The following is a 20324-nucleotide window of genomic DNA, read 5'->3' as shown; positions in this document are numbered from 1 at the left end:
AATTCGTTAACAGACAGGCGAAGAGGTAATCAAAGAGATAGGCTAAATTTGCTAACTTGTAGTTTGTATTAATGTAATCGACTAGTTATGCAGATATGTACATACGTATATATATATACAAACATATATAGTGGTATGTATATATTGTTGCCGTTATATGATGTCTGAAACACTGAAACAGAAAAACAATTGGATTATCCGCGTTTACTTCGTACCATGACATTACCAAAGGGTACCCAACAAAAGTTCGACGAAAGCTATATTCTTAGTATCAACCGTTAAAAGTTGGGAAATTTATTTGATTTCGTCTATTGTATGCGGGCACAGCTTTAGAAAAAGTCACTTTTTCTAACAAATCGATCAAAGGATTTTTGGACAAAGCATAACTTTTCTTCGAAAATACAAAACTCAAATCCGCTGAGGGAGAAACAAAAGAGATTCATATGTTTGACTGCCCTATGTCCTATTAATAAAATTTTACAATAAAAAATAAGAGCATATAAAGCCATGATGAGTTTCATATTCTCTTAGCTTCCATAATATAATTTACAAACTTTGAACTAAGCCGATCTATGGTTCAGAAAAAAAGCCTGCTTTGTCGAAATTTAGAAATGATAATAGGCATTCAGTGTAATTAAATTTCTTACAATTCCTGATTTTACAATTCAAATGAGATATTCAACAAAAATTGGGACGTTCATTTAATATTAGATTTTTGAAAATAAGAATCCTTGTTTATAAATATTGTTATCTAAAATTAAATCGTTTTTTGAACAACATTTAGCTTGTAATCTGATAATTTGGTATGCTTTTCCTTCTACATATAAACAATCACATATTATTTACATAATATGTAAATAATGCAAGCACTTAAAGAGAGACATTTCTCTAATTGGCTAATAGGTAATTACACAATTATATTTGTTGTTCTTTAAACGTATGGTGGCTAAATTAAAATTAGCTAATACCGACGTAATGTATTGGTCAATTAAGTTGCTTGGCCAATCCTCTTTCTGCAATTACACTTTAAGGTAAATAGAAAGTGCTCATCTATAATACCGTATTTTTCCCATTTATGTACGTTCATATGTATGTAACTATACTATAACACACATATGTATGTAACTAACTATAACAAATATTAAAAACCACTTTTCATATTTTTACGAACGAAGTGTTCGCCCTTCTCGTTTAAGTATAAAACTTACTCCCGGAATACTGAATTTTGTTTAAAAATACTACCGAGCGTATACTTTATCTTGCAACAGTAAACTAAAAATAATTCAAAGTGGTTAATTTATTCATTGATAAACCTTAAATTAACATATACAGATATTATAAAATAATCACGAATAACAGTGCAGTAGCTTAGGCGAATGCGTATCAATAGCATAGTCTAGTAGGTATGTACGTAAAAAATAAACAGAGAACGAAAAAATCATACAAATAATGATCTAAGAGTGGGGCCTGTCGCCCATATTAAACAAAGACAAAGACAAATACTAAACTACATACATACAAATAACGTTATGTTAAGAAACTTCAATTTCCAGTTCGGCTAGCAGCATGTCGAATGCGAATACGGACGATACAAATGTGTAAGGTTTGTTGTGTATGACTCCGTAGTCAGGCTCGAGACTCGGTAATGCACGGTTGGGGAATTGCTGATGCTTTGGTACACGCGTTGATCCAACAGGCTTGCGCAGATTTTGATTCATCCGCTCTTTGCGCGCCACCAGCTTTTTAGTCTCACGCACCACATATATAGCTTCAGGAGTCGTCATGTACTCGCGAATAATCTAAATGGTGTAAACATGATTGAACAAATTAGCAATAAAGCAAGCAATTCCATGTTCAACTTACGTGGCGTTTATATGGACAGTGAGCAAAGAGCCAAATCAACGTGCACAAAGTGTTGAAAATTTCACTATCCTTGTCACACCAGCGCAACAACATCTGGGCTATGGTAACAAGTCCGCTTTCCTGGAAAGTATTAGCCGTGGTGCTGTTGTAACGCGCCAAATTCAAAATAATCCGACTGCAATAACGAATCAATTGTTTATCGACCTCACTGCGTATTGTCTGTGCCATAACGCCGTAGCAGAAAGTCGATACGAAATCTGACTGATTCATAAGAATGTGCGGCACAGTACGAGAAATACGATCTATAATATAATATACATCATGTATTTTTAATTCAAATATAGTTTTCTTGTTGGGAGAGGAAAAGAGTTAAATTCACCAAAGAGGAGAATGTTATAGAATTGCAATTGTTGTGGTAAATTGTGTAAATAGTGTTATGTAATAGTAAAAACCAAGTCATTTGAGTGCAGTCAAAACTTACCCAAACATATGAGAACGTGCAGTATTTCCGACGCGCTTGAATGATCGCGGAGAACACATACTGCATGCGAAATTTTGTAACTGAGCGTGTTCGCTGCTTGAGTGGTTTTTTTCCACAGAGCCATGTTTCGACGAATCAAACGCATTTGCATGCTCTGGAAGCATTTACGTACACGATAACCGCGCCAGAAACGCTGTATAATGCTAGCCGCCCTCCTGCGACGCCGCTCCTCAACCATTTCCGGTGTCATCAGCTTTTGTAGGCGACGGCGTGCCAATAGTCCACGCGCTTGTGATTGCAATCCAATAACAGTGTTTCGTAATTGCAAATATTCCAAGCGTTTTCGCCGAGTCTCATGTTTACCGCGGAACTTTTGCTGCAAATGTATCACTATTCGGCGTACGAAAAGGAATTCGGATCGCTGTTGGTGCATTATGCGAAGGCCACGGTACTTTTGTTGTAAATAAATTGTTGTACGATGCAGCAACAAGAAGTCGTGTCTTGCAACACGCATGCTGCGCTGTGCACGGTATCTGCGTTGCATACAAACCGCTGATCTACGCATGAGTAAAAATTGTGCACGTACTGCTAAAGATTCACGATAAGATCGGTAAAAGCGTTGTATGGAACATACAGCGGCGCGTTTACAGCGGAAGGCAGCTTGTTCTTTTCGCATTAGTAGAGTGGCGCTCCAACGTCGTTGTATGGTAATAATGTGTTGTATTTGTTGCTGATATTGTTGTCGAACAAGACGACCTACTCGCACTGCCCGCCATCTGCGCTGCACACAAATGCAACAGTTTCGCAAGCGGATATACGATTGCTGTTGTTGACGTGTCCGCTGAATGGAGCGGTACCACTTTTGAATACAGATAATGGATTTACGTTTTTGCTGGTAGGATATTCGCGTCTTTCGCATTTCCATTGTTGCACGGAAACGTCGTTGTAACTGTATAATCTTGTTCCGGTCACTTTGATACCTTGAGCGTTCATGACGCATAATTTGGAGGCTGCGGTATCTGTGTTGAACTTTGACTACGGCTGCCTTCAGTATCGTATACTCCATGTGCTGTTGCTTCATTAGACGTGTGGCACGGAAGCGTTGCTGCATCACAGTGGCAAAGTATTGGATCGTCAGGAAGTCGACACGAGTGCGACGCGCTAGGATGGTGGCGCGCCATTTGCGTTGTATTGTAATGCAACTGTTGCGTAAGCGTTCATAGTTTCTCTTCTCCAATCGCATAATTTTAATCGCCTGATATCTCTCTTGAATCTTGCAGACAGCTTTACTTAACTGCTGGTAAGCGGTGCGGTCCCGATTCATTGCTAAAGTGGCGCGCCAGCGAGTTTGAATGGTATGTACAGCTTTGATCTTCAGTTTATAGTCGTTACGCACTGCGCGCATGTGTAAAATGGAACGGCGCCGTTGTTGCATCTTTAGAACACAAGTGTGCAAGTGCAAAAATTCGGCGCGCTGCTGCAACATACAGCGTTTTGCACGAAAATATCGCTGGATGCATATGACAGCGGTGCGTATAAATAAAAATTCCTTACTTTGCTGCCGCATAGCAATTGTTGCTCGCCATCTCCGCTGAATGGCGACCACACTCCACTTCAACTTCAGAAAGTCGTTGCGATGTAGCTTGGCAACACAGTGGGCGCGCCAAAATATCTGTATGCAAGTAGCTGCCTTGGCACGTTTTTCTTCGCAGAATCGCCGATACTCGTCGACTACTAACAATAGTTTTTTTGACAGTAGACGACGGCGGTAACAGCGCTGAATGAATAGTGTACAACAGCGGAGATCAGTGTAGTATCGGCGGTAGCGAACCCCGAGCACACAACCGCGGTACCAATGTTGAATTTTGCGGGCGGCAAGTATTGAGCGTTTGAGATACGATTGCGCCAAGAAACGTCTGGCATATTTCTGCAACACCACTGCCGCCGAAGAACGTTCCTGCCGATATAACTTCACCCAGCGGCGCGCTATGTAACCATGGTAGAACGCTTGTATCGTAGTTGCCGCGATTTGTCTGCGCCGCTCCTCTTTATCGCGTATACGGCGCTTCACCCACACAGACAACCACTTGCTACGCCACCATTTTTGAAGCACGCGCGCAGCCGCATGGAATTTCGGAGAGCGGAATTTATAAATGACTTGCCAGAGCAGTGACAGCGTCTTCTCACGATGCCCATCCACAATATCTGCCGCAGTTATGTCGCCGCTCAATTTGAAATCGGCCTCACTAAGTGCTCGCAATCCCAAGTTTACATTGTAAATGCGTTGCAAGCGAGATATTGCAGGCACTCGCAGTTGTTTAGTTAGGTCTTCGCGCAGCAATATGATCTCCATTACACGTGTCAGTCTTATACCATCTCTTAGGTCCACGGCAAGATTTTGAAATGCGTAATTAAATTCGTCTAAGAAACATTGTTTATGCTCTAAGACGTAACCTAGACGTTTCAAATCGCGCGTAATGTCACCCATATTTGCCAGTAGCTCGGAGGAGAATTTCAACAGAATTTCTTTTGTTTCCTTATGAGGTGACTTTTTGACAAAGAGACATGGATTGTATTTGATAATGCGCTTTTGTTTTGCTTTGTCAAGAAATAGTAGCAAACAAAGCATTTTAGTCAATGTATACTTTTTGATATACTCCGCATATTCGTCAGAGAGCGAATATGCACGTGAATATTTCTCCTCCAAAAGTTTGTCCCGGAATAGCCGATTCAATATAAAGGTGCTCAATCCAATAATGTCGCTATTTGACCGCAAATGAATTTTTTCACCATAAACAACCTCTAAGCCTATACGCAGCCACATCGGATTAAAACAGAGTAACAGTTCCAATATGTAGCGTTGCATCACTACATCAAGGTGTAAATTCCTATCGTTCCGTATACGTATGGCATTTTTATTTACATACACTGCCACTTTGGAACAGGGTTCACGCACTTCATCACTTAGATACAAGTAGACAGCAGCACGTCGAACAACCTCAAGTCGGTGTTGCACAAGATAGTCCATAGATTGCTCTTCTTTGGTGGGTGCTAAGGTCAATTCTTTGTGACGCACTTCATTAAAAAGTTTACCAACATCGATTTTAGCATCGCTGTTCGCATCCATATCGGCCGGTATGGTAACCAGTGCATTTAACCATTTTTTAAAATCATGTTGATGCCTCTGTACGGCCGTTTGGTCTAAATACATTGTGGAAGCGAGGAACGGATCACAAGTTGTACTGGCTGCAAAGGGATCGGGATTGATGCAAAACTGTAGATATAACTCTGGATCGTATAATTTCTCTGATTCACGAGATATGGATGAAGGTTGAATATTTGGTGGCATTACTTTTTGTGGTGTGCCGGGTTTTGCAAGTCGTACTTTCTTCACCAGAGTGCGTGTCCAATTCTTTGAACGAGACATATTTGGAATTGATGGTCGCTCAAAAGCAAATTCCTTTTCAACACGTTGACGCTTTGGAGGCGAAACCAGGATTAGGCTCATGTTTTTATTAGGAGAACTTCTTGTGTATGGGGTAGTCGAGGTAAAATTCTTTGCTGTTGTTGATTTTTCACTCGATGTTGTAGCCAACGATTCACTGCTTTGTCCATCAGAGATGGATAAATTCTGAGAATTTCTCTTGTGACTTTTTGATTTAGAGGGGGAATTTTCAATCAATTTAGTCTTTGATGATTTTGGTGATACACCTCGTAAATCTCGCCATTTTCCAGAAACAGTTACTGGACTGCTTTTACGCGACTTCAAGCCAACTTCATTTAAATTAAAACGACTTGATTGCGCTAAAATTTCGCTTTGATTGAAAGCTAAATCGGCTAATTCTGAAACGTTAACCTCATTCCTACATGCCGTGGTACCAATATTAGGGGTTTGTTCCTGAATCATGGACATTTTAAGTGCATCTCGTGATTGCACGTGATTATAAAAATACCGATTTTGTTCGATGGATCGTATGGTCTCCATTTCGTTAAGGTTCGGCATTGAACCTTGACTAGCTGAGTAACGTTTATTTGGAGAGCGTAAAGAAAGATCCTTCATTGATTCCGAGTATTTCCTCAATGGCGTACCAACTAATTTTATATCTCGTAGCAAATCTTCTTCTTCCCGAACAGGACTTCCTTCCGGAAGTTTTACATCTCTATTTTTAACGTATGTTTTTTCAGCATCAACATTTCCACAATTAATAACTTCTTCTTCTTCTATCATTGCTAATGGTCGAGACTTGGGTGTTGTGTTGATCGTACTCGTTTTATTAAGTGTCAAACCATAACTGACTGAGGTATCAAGAGCATCCGTTGACATATTAATATTTTCACGTTTAACTTCAAAAGTTTTATTAGTCAAAACTGTATTACCAGGAGTATTGGGATCCATATGAAACTCAACTGTCATTTGAGTAGTATTTATATCATCAACCGCATCAGTGTGGTCACTTACTGGTGCTAAACGACGTGGTCGCAATGTAGACAAATTTACTTTCACAGTATCTATGCTTACTGGAGTGGGCCAATTAGCTAGATTGTCCAGATCGGGATTTCCCCCGGCACTACCTTTAACGGCATCGCTGTTTATCGGTGTGAATTGGATATTATCAAACATTTCAATAACATTACTTGGAGTTAAAGGACTGACATTCTCCTTGTGAGTAATTAGTACTGGCGATTTCGTTGATGAAATAGATGTTATAGTTGCATTCATTGTTTTGCTGCGCGCGTATATATTTTGTTCAGAAAGAGGCGATGTATGCGAAAAGTTAATAGTTATTTCATCGAAAGCTTCACGTTGTTGTTCTTTACGTAATTGACATTTGGAATCTACCCATGCTTGTCTGGGAGGTGGAGCGCGGCCGTGTGAAGTGGATGGAGCTGGTTGCGACTTAGTAGGCTTTTGAGAAATCGCTGAAGCTGATTTGCGTGATTGTGTATGAGTTGAACTTGCTTTATGCGATTTTGAAGTACCTGTGGGAGATTTTAGCCGAAGTGTTCTAACGTAGCCGTTATTTCCCGTTGAGATAGTTGGAAATTTACGCACTGTCTAAAAATACGTATAAAAAAATTACTTTACTTACAATATAACATATTTATCTTAAATTTATTTTGTATATATTCCTTTTAAATCATAACGGTATATTATCTTTCATTGTGAAAATACTTAAATAAAAAATAATAATTAATAATTATTTAATTAATTATGATGCATAATAACTAAAATATCAGTTATTTAATTATTCTTCAAAAGCAATTTTTTAAATAAACATACAGTGGTGGTTTATTAGCGTCTACTAACGATTGGCGACTAACTTTAAATAATCAAGAATTCCTGTTTACGGGTTACAATTTAATAGATCAATTAAATATGGCTGTTTTAACAGCGTTTGCTAACGAAACATTGGTTAATGCTTGACGCATTCAAGAATCGCCTTTATGAGAGCATATTATTAAAACAACCCCTTTTAGGTGCATATTCAACCACCTTTTTATATGAACATATTCATGTCTGAATGCATTCTACTTTAAGCGCCATAATTACACAAATTCTTTTTTCAACCTACCTTAACAGGATTGCTTATGCGAGTTTTCATTATGACCATAACATCTTTACGGAAATTTCTATTATCAAGAAGCTGTAATATTTCTTTACAAGAAACTTCTTGCACAGGGCTCCACACCATCTCCATCTCAACAGTTTTCGAACGCGGAACTGTGGTTTCAGTCCAATTTATTGTTATGTTATATTCCGCATCTATAGCTCTAATAACTCTTACCTAATTTAAAAAATAAAAATACCAATACAAATTATGTTCAAGGTTTACGTAAATGTTTCAATAATGAATCGATTTAAAACTAATTGATGGAATTTGTATTTCGGTTAAATACATCGATAAATCTAAAAATAATATTGAATATTAAATAAGAAAATTGGGTATAGTTTACCTCTATATCTTCTGTTGAAGGATTTACAACACGCAAAATACGTCGCGCCGTTTTTCCAATTGGCACATCCTCAAATTGCACGATAGATTTGGCAGAGAATGGAGCCATCACAACATCAGTAGGTTCACGAGATTCCATGCGCTTTTTGCATTTTGGACGTGTTGGAGTAACTACCACCTAATGCAAACAAATTCAATTTATTAAAGACTAATACTAAACATCCTTGACCAAAATGTTTACAAACCTCAAATGCACTCATCTTCTTTCGCTAATTTATACAGGTATAAACTTTTGGTAAACTTTATGTTTATTGTTAATACAACTATACAACAGAATGTTAACGATTGTAAAAGACACATAGACATTAAAATAAACTATAAACTGAACTATTTCACAAACCAATTCTAGACAAATTAACTCAATTTACAACCGCCAAATTGAAAAATATTTGAAGGGTTGCGCAGCTGTGCATAAGTCAGTGTTGCATTTGTCTGACACTTTCAAACAGTGCTATCACAACTACCAAGAGTCCATTGGCACTTCAATATTAACGAATAGATTTTAAATTTATTAACGCAAAAAACATGTCAAAATTACATTCATAGTTAATGATATTATAAACTTAAAAATATTTAAAATTTACTTAGTACAAACACCACACTTGCGTAATTTAATAATTAGATACAGTTTTGTTCGCGTTTCGACCACATTTCGTCATTATTCAAAAAAAGTACAAGGTACATGGGTAGGCTCTAAAACTGTTTGCAACAAACAAGTACTGAATATATTACCGGTTGGCTACAATAGCGACAATTTTTAACCTACCACAAACCAACGGGACATGATCAACCAAATTTACATAACTTCAGTTTCCGACGAAAAAGAAATTTGGTATATGGAGACTAAGAAAGCGTGGACCGATTTTATCATCCTTTATTACCAGATCAGAGTATATTGATTTTGTTAATAGATCTCACATACCCTGTGCATATGGGTCGGAAGGATGTTATCATTATATTTGAACACAAATTTATATTATATTCTCCAGGAAATCGTACCTGCCAATATAGAACAACTGTTCGCAACAACTACTGCCAATATTCTTCGTTTTCCATCGACGAACAACCTTCATATAATTATCAGAGATAGTAATATTCATCACTATATATATACATATAATTATGCATAATATTTAAGTTTAATTTACTGATTCTTTAATAAATTAATTAATCATTAATTGTAACAAACAAACAAATCATACATATTCACTTAATAATTCTACATTTTATTCATTAATCATCGAAATCGCTGCCTGTATCCGATGCATAGTACACACTTCGCATGTAACCAGGAAAAGGTGTAACAGCGTCTAGCTCGTCTATAAGATCCTCTTCCGGCGGCTCTACGGCTACGAAAGAAACAGCAAAACCACGCAACGAGGTACTGCCATCCGTTTGAAATCTCATCAGTAACGTATCGGTATATGATGTTATTGTAGGTGGCTTCTGCAAAGCAGAAAAAAAGTACCAAACCAAGATATAGGGTTATTAAGTGTAAGGGGGTGTTGTTGTACACTTACATATATAGGAGTCAAATTATATATTTAGACTTACTCTATTGCCACAATAACGTCCATGATTGCTTCTTACGTCCATATACTTCTCTTCAAATATTTCTTCTCTTATTTCCACCGCATCATATTTACAGCGATCCGAATATTCGACCTCAAAGTGCAAAAATTTTATTTGAACACTACTCTCAGAATCAGCTTGTATACGCCAATTACAATACATGTGCCGATTGTATACCCGACTGCCATAGCGTGGATGTGAATAAAAGACTTGCGTTTCATTTGTTGCTTGCAAGTAGCCGCCGCATTCTAAAATGAACACAACAATAGTCATATGTTATTTAGATGTCCAAATTCAAAGACCATCACTCCCCACCTGTTGAGTATGTTGCTCGGAATCCTTTACGCTGCAGCGATGCATCTGTCCGCAGGACCATGAACATTTCATTTGTGGATGCTACTACCGCATACGGCTCATGTCCTCCACAGTAAATGCCCAATGTTGAGCTGTTCTCAGATTTGCCATCATATAAGGCGAGATAATCGTAAAAACATTCCTACACACGCACGTACAGGCAGCAGATCGAAAAGGAAAATGAAAAATATGAGTATTGCTTTGATAGGTTATCAGTTGGAAGAACTGATTAGCGGTGCTCACCTGATGGTTTTCCATTTCGAATTCATGAAATGTCAACTGCACTCGGTGGCCCAGAACGGTGCGGAAATGCCAAAAACAGTATGTGTTGTGTGGATATTCATTTGGGAAGTTGGGGCTGTAAATGGTTCCTTTGGGGCTAGTGATCTCAAACTTGCATTTGGTCTCAGTGCAATTGTGCTGATTCTCGTGGAGAGTGAATGCATTGCGGCAACTGCACTTATATGATCCGAATGTATTGAGGCAATGATGTTGGCAGCCTCCATTGTCCACGCTGCATTCGTCGAAATCTGTGTAATGAAAAAATTTTATTCCATGAACAAAACAATTTCCCTCGTCATATAAAATGACAAATGAACTGGCGGGTTTTTGAAATATGTAGTATTCAAATTTACTTACCAATTACAATATTGGCTGAAAAGCCTGTCCGTTGAATATTTTTGTCTGAATAGAATTCCAAGCGCAGTACATTATGTTCGGACCTCAATACCGGTGGTAGCTCTTGACCACAATAAATACCGATTTTCTTTAGACGACTATCACGTAACTTAGAGTACGCCAATAGGTAATCGTAATTACATTCTGTGTATTGATACTTTGTGCCTTCCAAATCGAAGTGCGTAAAATTAAGGAAGACCGCATGATTGGGCGGTGCGACCACCTCCCAAACACACTCCTTCGATATGGGGTACACATCCGGAAATGACGGCGAATGAAGTGTCCCATTGGGAATAGAGGCATTGATAATGCCGCCGCACGCATCTGTGGAATATAATGTCAATGTTATTTTAAAATGTTGCTGTAAACAACAAACAAACAAACCTTCGCAAGTGCGACCGTCGGCTTGCAGCTCATAGCCAGCAAAGCAAGCACACTGATAGCTCCCCAAAGTATTGATGCATTCGTGCTGACAGCCATGATTTGTAAATTTGCATTCATCCAACTCTTGTAGGAAGACCGCGGAAAAGCCAACCTTCTGGACCGAACCATCGGAAACAAACTTTACAAACATTTGATTTGAATTAGACCTGTGAGTATAATAAAATTTTCATTGATGCACTTATCGGTTAACAATGCGGCCAAACACAGGCAATGCCGTATCGGTCGATACTTGATGCAATTGTACTCACTTGATATTTGGTGGTAGAATATATCCACAGTAAATTCCAATTAATTGAGAGTCACTGTCATTACCATCGCGTATTTCCACATAGTCGTAAGCACAGTTATCATGATTCTCCAATTCGAATGACTGAAATTTCAGCCCAACTTGACGGTTCTCCGGTGCCGATATGCGCCAAATGCATTCACGATCCGGCAGATATTCCAATGGATAATTGGGTGAGTCAACACGTCTACTTTCGGTGAGAAAAATGTCACCACCACATGTAACTAAACAACAAAAACAAAGCCTTCATTAGTTGGGGCAATACGAAAGAGCTGACAATGAACGGGAATGTTTGGGGCAAATATAATGACCTTTCAAGTTCAGGGAGTGAATAAATTATAAAATAAATAAAAAGGAGTCATTTTTGTTAGGGGACACCTAATTAATGCGCAGGAAAACACAGAATTTTTAATGACAAAAACACAAAAGGTTAGTCTACTGATTTGGGAGAGATATTTCATCCTACATGAGCTGAAAAGTAATTTTGTCGAAATATGAAAAACGATGAACACAATTTCCATTGGTAATATTCGGCACATTGGCGTTTTTATGTAAGAAGTATGTATGAATGGGAGCAAACACGACAACACATATCCGAGTAGGCCAATGGCGCAACATCTACGAAATATCACAACAGTCATTTTCAGAAGACATAATCTTTGAGCTGAATTGGCGAAAAATATAAATATCTTTCATTTTCGACCTTTTTGCAATGGCTGCGTATTACACAAGAGCAGACAGATTTATTTCTGCGTTATGATTTTTGGCTCTGAGGTGATATTGGAAATGAAAATGTAACGAGTGCGAACAATTGCCTCGAATATTGCAATATCACGCTTCAACAAACACATTTGGATTCAAAGGTTTATCAAATATATGATAAGCAGTGTACAGGGTTAGTAAAGGATGTATACGTGTATACGTAGGAACTCAATGCTTGCTTAAAGTAAAATGTTTTTAGAACTTACCCTCGAAATTGGCCGAAAATCCACGGTATCCTCTGACTGCGTGGTGATTAACATAACTGATGAGCATTCGACTGGAGCTGCTCCTAACCGTTTCCTCCGTGACATTGCCGCATAGTCTCTTAATAACAGGAGATTTGTACCAATAACCGTCTCGTATTTCTAAATAATCCACAGCACAGTTAGTGGACTGCAGAAGATGCTATAAGAAATAACACAATTGTAATAAGAAATAAATATCAGATGCACGGGGTCAAAAAATAGAACACATTTTGTGAAACAAGTTCTGAAGTCAATATTATTGATGCTAGAGCTTACCACTTGATGAATTTGCAAAATAATACGTTCCCCATTTGTTGCTGTGATACGCCATTCGCATTTCTCTAGAGATTTGTCAAAATCACTGACCTCGTAATCACCGCTTCCGCTGTCTTCTATCACATTACTGTCTTGTATCGCCGAATATGCTGAGTATTCGTAATGAGGTGAGATTATCTCTCCAGAATTCTCTTGGAATGTACGTCCGCAACTGCTGCATTTATATAATCGATTCGCCTTAATTATATCCCCCGTACTTAGACGTAATCTTTGGCCGATCTCTATATGTTGGGACTTCGATAGTCCAATAGGCTGAATGGTCTCCAAATAAACATTCTTGGCAAAAGTATTCTTTGCGTAATGCATGATTGAATTATAATCATATGGTAGACCCAGTGAGTCAACATCCTCCGGTGAAAGCACATCGAAATTATACTCCTGCCCCTTCATGATATTCTCCTTATTTATAGATATATGCTTATCTCGGTCGGTGCGCGTATGTTCGTGCCAAAACCCAATAACATGTCCCAATTCATGCACGACAATTCCGAATTTTTCACAGTTGCGACCAATCGAAATGGCTTGTCGTCCGGAACCGCGCTTGCCCACAAACGAGCAGCAACCACAATTTTTAACAGTAAAATGTATGTAATTAGGGTGCACCTTAGCATCGCGTTCAACAAATTTAATACATGTGGAATTCTCCCAATGGCGCATGGCTCTCATGAAGAGCGCCTTGTGTACCCCGCTGAATATCTCGTCGATGGTATACGGTATGACACCGTAATCCCAAATGCGTTCCTTTTTGGCGGTAACTGCACGCCGTGAACGAGGTACTGAACTTAAATATGGAGTGTTTCTAAAGTGGTTGAATGAGTCTAGATTAGGGTTATGATTGACACTTGATTTGACCTTGTTGTGCCTATGGGAAAAATAATATTGAGTCATTTAATAATAAATAATACTAAAAAGCTTACAGAACTTGTTTACCTGCTTTTCGCTTCATTGGGAGACTGAAAAATACGTCTCTTGTGGTGCTTCTTTTTGTGGACCGGTACCCTTTTGCCTTTAAGTTGTTTAAATAAACGCCTGCAATTAATGTAAGTAACGTGTGCAATAAACGAATGCATTAGTATATTATATTTCGTATGTCAAAACTGGTAAGCCTCGGTAATTGGGGTCATGATCAATTATTTACATAACGGCAGTTTCTGTTACACCATGAGAAAATTGTTAAATTCATTGTTTGAATGGCTTTGTTTACATTAGCTTGATTTTTGTTCGTTTATCAGGAAGAAGAAAAGGCGAAATTACCCAAAGCGAAGTTATGACAATGTAAAGACGGATTTTGCATTCTTGACCATTTTAAAATTATTACCATCTTGTTTTAAAACTTCGCGAATCGTTCGTTAACAAATACGAAAAGGTTTTGGCTTCATAGCGCTACCCACCTCTTTGCATGTGCATTCGAACTTAACCAGCTAACTTCCTTTTTTTCAGCACAAATTAGTATTTGCACGCAGACGCATAGCCTGAACTCAGATCACAAATGAGCCAGTTCGTTTAGTAGCGTCCTCTCAAGCCAACATAACCTGTAAAGGTTTACGTGAATAATAAACCTTTCCATAGACAAAGTTAAGGTAGACGCGGCAATATACACAGACCACTGCATATATGATGTATAGCCGAATCGATGATAGTGCGCCACCTCTCTCTCTCCTTCGCAGTTCGTCGCCAGTTGGAGATCCCAAGTGTAACCAGGTCGCTCCCTCGGCTTCCTCCGGCGGGTACTGCATCGAACACTTTCAGGGCTGGAGTGTTTTCGTCCATTCGGACAACATGACCTAGCCAGCGTAGCCGCTGTCTTTTTATTCGCTGAAATATGTCAATGTCGTCGTATAACTCGTACAGCTCATCGTTCCATCGTCTGTGGTATTCGCCGTTGCCAATGTTCTGAGGACCATAAATCTTGCGCAAAATTTTCCTCTCGAAAACTCCTAGTGTCGTCTCATCTGATGTTGACATCGTCCAAGCTTCTGCACCGAAAAGCAGGACGGGAATGATAAGCGACTTGTAGAGCTTGATTTTGGTTCGTCGAGAGAGGACTTTACTGTTCAATTGCCTACTCAGTCCAAAGTAGCACCTGTTGGCAAGAGTTATTCCGCGCTGGATTTCGAGGCTGACATTGTTCGTGTTGTTGATGCTGGTTCCCAGGTATACAAAATTATCTACGACCTCGAAGTTATGACTGTCAACATGTTATTCTAGGTTATAATATACACTGTGTATTTGCACAATATGGGTTTGGCCTTATCCGATTATTGTAGGATCTGCTTCTTTATTGTGTATTATTCGGTGGACTCGAAAGCCTCTGATCCCCAAACCCGTATTGCCGGGCCCGAAACAATTCTTGAATTTATTTGGGTTCTGGAAATTGATTCCACGCAAAAGACCAAATGTTGTAATGAACACCTTATTATACGCTTTATTATATTCCATCACAATTATTAATACAGTGGGAAGAAAGCGAAAATGGTAGATACGGTTTCTGACAATCTTCCATTTAATATATTGCGAATAATTTGTTCTAATGATCATCTATATTATACTTGTTCGAGTAAACGGGATTTCCCAGAATGTCTTAAGCTCAAGTGGACGTTATTATAAAGGTCGACCTTTAACACGTGCAACCTCCTTGAGCATCTACAGCCTACCTGATTTTCGTATTTTGCAGTATAAATTAGCAATAGACAGGAGGTGTGCTCGCGGCTCTCTTAGAACAATAGTGGAAAATTGAAATTTCGATTTGCTTTGTCTAACTCAAGTGGCTGCAGCGTTAATTGAGGGATTCCTTGGAAAATCCCAAATGTTCGTGGGTGCAGGTGTTTAACAGTGCGAAAAAACTGAAAACGTCGGTGTATGTACATTGAATAGAGTAATGCGAGAGTTAACATGCATGTAGTTGTATGAAGGATTGCCAGTGTGTCTACTTGTATGCCGTTCTACCTGTTTCCTATGCTATGCTCTGTTGTTCTACTGCCATTTGGAAAGGATGCAGGTGCATCGCTGTAGCGCTACAGGTAGGTGAATTAAATAATGAAAGTGATTGCGTAGCGTAACACAGAAGAAGAGTGCGCCAGTTTCGTTTCATTTTACATAACGGATCCCATTGAAATGTACTGTTAGATTTGTGCGCATGTAACGGAAGTGAAAAGCTAATAGCTTGCCAGCTTTTGAATCATTATTTTTCGCATTTTTATATCGTAATTTGTTTGTATGGAAGGCACGTGACCAAATTGCTACTAAAGTACGCAACCGTCGATCATGCTGAATCCACTAAGGCACGTAGATGCGTCGAAAAGATAACATTAATGACTACCACAACCCAAAATACATATGTACATACATATATATAGTATAATACTTAGAAGTGTGTGGACATACATACGCACATATACTCTTATGTGTGTGTACATATGTAAGTATGTTTGTAACAATTTTGGTTTCCTTTTGAACTCACCTTCGAAATGCCAAGCTCTGTAGCCGCTGGCGTGGGATGCCGCTTGTGTCGTCTCCCTTCATTGTGTTCTTTTGTTGGCGGTCTGCTTTAAGCTTTGCTAGCGATACTCCCGGCTCTTCGGTAATAATGTTTCGTTCGTAGAAAAAATTCCCTCCATCATCGGTGTTTATACTTTTTGTATTATTCGATTGTATTTTCGACAAAGCGCCGCTGTCGAAAAGGAAGGCCGGCCGATTTGCGTTGGCGCGACTCCAGACGTTCTTCGCCTCCTCGTCGCCGGCTGCAATGGCGGCTGACATCTCCGACTCAACGGCGGCGATATCAAGCAAATGCTTTAGATGAGTTGGTTCAATGGCGCCATGTTTGCCTTTCGTTTCTGGCGCCTAAAAATATTGGAATGCCGTGGAAACGGTAAGCAAAGTAAAGGGCAAGGGCGTTTTCATATACGAATATGCTGTAATATGCTGTAATATGATGTTGAATATATTTTACTTACGATTTGCGTATCGATTTCCACAAATTGTTCTGGTTGTTCCACTACGTCGAAATAACTCTCCGATTCCACCTGCAACCCATCGACGAGGAGCAATTGGCGGGCAAGTGCACTCTTTTGTTGACGACTCAAATACCGAGGATGGTTGTGTTTGCGCTGATTTGAATGTGTATTCTTGGCGCTACAAGACACTGCCGTTAGCGGTAACAAAAACAACAATAACAGATACTGTCGTCCATGCAACAAAACCATTTTGACGATTTTGAGTTTTTATTTTCGATTCAAACAATTTTCAATTAATCTATCACTGCGATTTGTCACTTCTCACAATAGACACGATCATAGATCATAACATATGTAGTTTAATCCGCGAATTGTTCACTGCGATCTGGTGTTTAGCTTATTTACGCATGCGCAAGGGTTCGAACTTTGAATGTTATTGCGTCGAGTAACCGAGTACCGTACTGCACAGCAAATAATGTTTCACTGAGCACGTTTAGGGATCTGCGCTCAAATTTAACTGCATGCATGTATTCTCTGTCTCACACCGTAGATACACAGATACACACAGACTTACATACAAATGTAGACATGGACATCGTTGCTACCAAATATTCTGAAATGAAGCAAAGATCAAAGAGCTGAAAGGGAACAAGAGCCAGTGGAATCGTTTTCTGGCAGCGCGTAGTGTCAGTAACAAATGCCACAGGCGATCTTACCAACACAATCTTCAATTCACACACATACACACATATGCATGGCTGTGCATGGTTCTGTTTACAATGGTACACTGTGAGAAATATTTAACACTATGTCGAGTAAAAACGAAAAAAATTCAGCATACTTCAGCTAGGGCAAACACTTGTTTTATTAATGTCGCAACCAGGAAGACCTAGTCGAAAATAAGTAAGGAAGAGCTAAAATCTAAATCTAGGTCTAACAGAACATTTTATACTGTCGCAATTAACAAGGCTCATAGACAGGGAAATATTTATTTCTAGATGTTGATTAAACTTTATTATATATTTCGCGGTCCTCATCCGATTTCATGCATTTTCACACTGCCTTATGGATAGTCAAAGAGAAATGACTCCAGTAAGTTTGGTTAGTGGGACCACCACGCTCGCTTACCCATGTTACTTTACTTATATATATTTATTTATGACTTAGTTGTATGTTGCACTATATAACTTTTTAGTCAACGACTTTTTGTGTATTTTGCTCATCTGCTTCTCTTGGTGCCAAAAACATGTTATTAAGATAACTCGGATTTCAACTCGTGTCGTCATCCAGATAATTTTGATATTTAAAGCTCCATATTGAACCTGTTTATTATACTCTCGCAACAAAGTTGCTAAAGAGAGTATTATAGTTTTGTCCACATAACGGTTGTTTATAAGTCCTAAAACTAAACGAGTTAGATATAAGGTTATATATACCAAAGTGATCAGGGTGACGAGTAAAGTTCAAATACGGATGTCTGTCTGTCCGTCTGTCCGTCCGTGCAAGCTGTAACTTGAGTAAAAATTGAGATATCGTAATGAAACTTGAAACACGTGTTCCTTTGCTTCGAATATGGGCGGAATCGGACCACAGCCACGCCCACAAAATGGCGATAACCAAAAACACATAAAGAGCTATAACTAAGCCATAAATAAAGTTATGAAAATAAAATTCGGAACATAGGATCGCATTAGGGAGGGGCACCTTTGAATGTAATTTTTTTGGAAGAGTAGGCGTGACCCCGCCCCCAAATAGGTTTTTTGTATATATCTTGCAAACCAATAAAGCTATGTAAACAAAACTTTCTGCAGACGTTTCTTTTAGCCGTTTCCTCATACAGTCCAAAAATGAAAGAAATCGGATAATAACCACGCCCACCTCCCATACAAAGCTTAGGTTGAAAATGACTAAAAGTGCGTTAAATCACTAACGAAAAACGTCAGAAACACCAAATTTTACATAAGAAATAGCAGAAGGAAGCTGCACTTATGGGTTAAAAACCATATCTCAAGAACTATTAGATCGATTTCAATGAAATTCGGTATATAATATTTTCTTGATACCCTGATGACACTGGTGGAATATGGGCGAAATCGGTTCACAACTACCCCTACTTCCCATATAACTCAATTTTGAATCCTTCTGATTCGTTCACTTTCTAATGTATACATAAGGAACCAATAAAGATAGCGAAATAAAACTTTACATAAATACTATATTTGAGCTGTGACATCACTTGTGGAAAAATTGTCAAAATCGAACCATGACTTTTCAAGGCCCCTGATATCAAACATGAATAACTGAGTGCCTAAGGGTAATTTTTCACCGAAAATATAGGTAGATCTCTAAATAAATTGCAAGAGTATAAAATGTTCGGTTGCACCCGAACTTAGCCTTTCCTTACTTGTTTTTAGATGTTATTGATATTATAAAGAACCTTTATGTGAACTGGAAAGCATTTCCACTGTTTGTAGTTTTCTTAAAATGATCGATCGGATCAATTATTGGGATAATGGTGGTTTGTTTGTTTGTAACAAGTCCGGACAATCGATTTTATATGCGTCGTTTAGATAATACGATATCTGAAACACGAGCTATAACGATAATAAATATTTATATAATTTAACATTTTGGTTGTAAATGCATTGCGGCCAAGGCCATTATGCGCTTCAATTGTAACAACTGTATGGGATCCGATTCGCACGATATTTCAAACCTTTTAACAGCTACATCTAGAGCTTCAAAAGCTTCTGCGTGCGATGGTACTTGACATAAATCCCCAGGTTCATTATTTCTCTTTACTGTTCAAATCGTCAATTATTTCTTCATCAGTTAATATTAGGAATTCATTAACGCAGTTCAGCCACTCCTTATTATTCTCTCGTCGTTCGGTTCAATTGAAGAATTAGATAGAGTTAGAGTTTATAATTTATTCCATGCTCTTTTTATTATATTCGGATAATCGGGATTTTACTGTACTAGTATAAATAATATACTACACAGACTCGTATAAGTATCATAAATCTGTTCATTCGTCAGGGTTTGTGTATCGTTACGGAACGCGATGTCATTTGAAATCTTTGTTTACCTGGAAGTTTCAATTTCTTAAAAATACATACATATGTATGCATATCATTACCATCTCCTCATCTAGCTAAAGTATATGTACTGAAAGATTCAAAGAATAATAATATATTATATTATACCTACATGAAACGACAACAAGGAACACAAAATCTAAATAAACTAACCACAATAACAACACTATCATTATCATCTACACTATCTATGTATGAATCTAAAATGCATGTCCTCCACAAGTAAGGATGCAGG

The 20324-nt window shown here is 38.4% G+C and overlaps 2 protein-coding genes across 2 annotated transcripts; both read right to left on the bottom strand.

Moving 5' to 3' along the window:
* Positions 1 to 1282: 1282 nt before the first annotated feature.
* LOC105214344 (protein abnormal spindle) lies at positions 1283 to 8757 on the bottom strand. Its single transcript, XM_011187712.3, has 6 exons — positions 8544 to 8757; positions 8300 to 8476; positions 7918 to 8130; positions 2345 to 7400; positions 1864 to 2165; positions 1283 to 1799 (listed from the first exon to the last, which is right to left on the bottom strand). Exons 1-6 carry the CDS (start codon positions 8556 to 8558, stop codon positions 1533 to 1535), a joined length of 6030 nt encoding a protein of 2009 aa, XP_011186014.1. The 5' UTR covers positions 8559 to 8757; the 3' UTR covers positions 1283 to 1532.
* Positions 8758 to 9478: 721 nt separating this feature from the next.
* Positions 9479 to 17557, bottom strand: LOC105214345 (dorsal-ventral patterning protein tolloid). The gene is made up of 12 exons (XM_011187715.3): positions 16992 to 17557; positions 16496 to 16878; positions 13966 to 14064; positions 12976 to 13897; positions 12661 to 12859; positions 11655 to 11916; positions 11347 to 11552; positions 10924 to 11286; positions 10528 to 10814; positions 10246 to 10426; positions 9913 to 10178; positions 9479 to 9804 (listed from the first exon to the last, which is right to left on the bottom strand). The coding sequence occupies exons 1-12, from the start codon at positions 17238 to 17240 to the stop codon at positions 9592 to 9594; spliced, it is 3630 nt and encodes a 1209-aa protein (XP_011186017.2). The 5' UTR covers positions 17241 to 17557; the 3' UTR covers positions 9479 to 9591.
* Between the last annotated feature and the right edge of the window lie 2767 nt (positions 17558 to 20324).

This window comes from Zeugodacus cucurbitae, chromosome 2 (assembly GCF_028554725.1).
Source record: "Zeugodacus cucurbitae isolate PBARC_wt_2022May chromosome 2, idZeuCucr1.2, whole genome shotgun sequence".
NCBI lineage: Eukaryota > Metazoa > Arthropoda > Insecta > Diptera > Tephritidae > Zeugodacus > Zeugodacus cucurbitae.
This window is presented reverse-complemented; position numbering and strand designations above follow the sequence as displayed.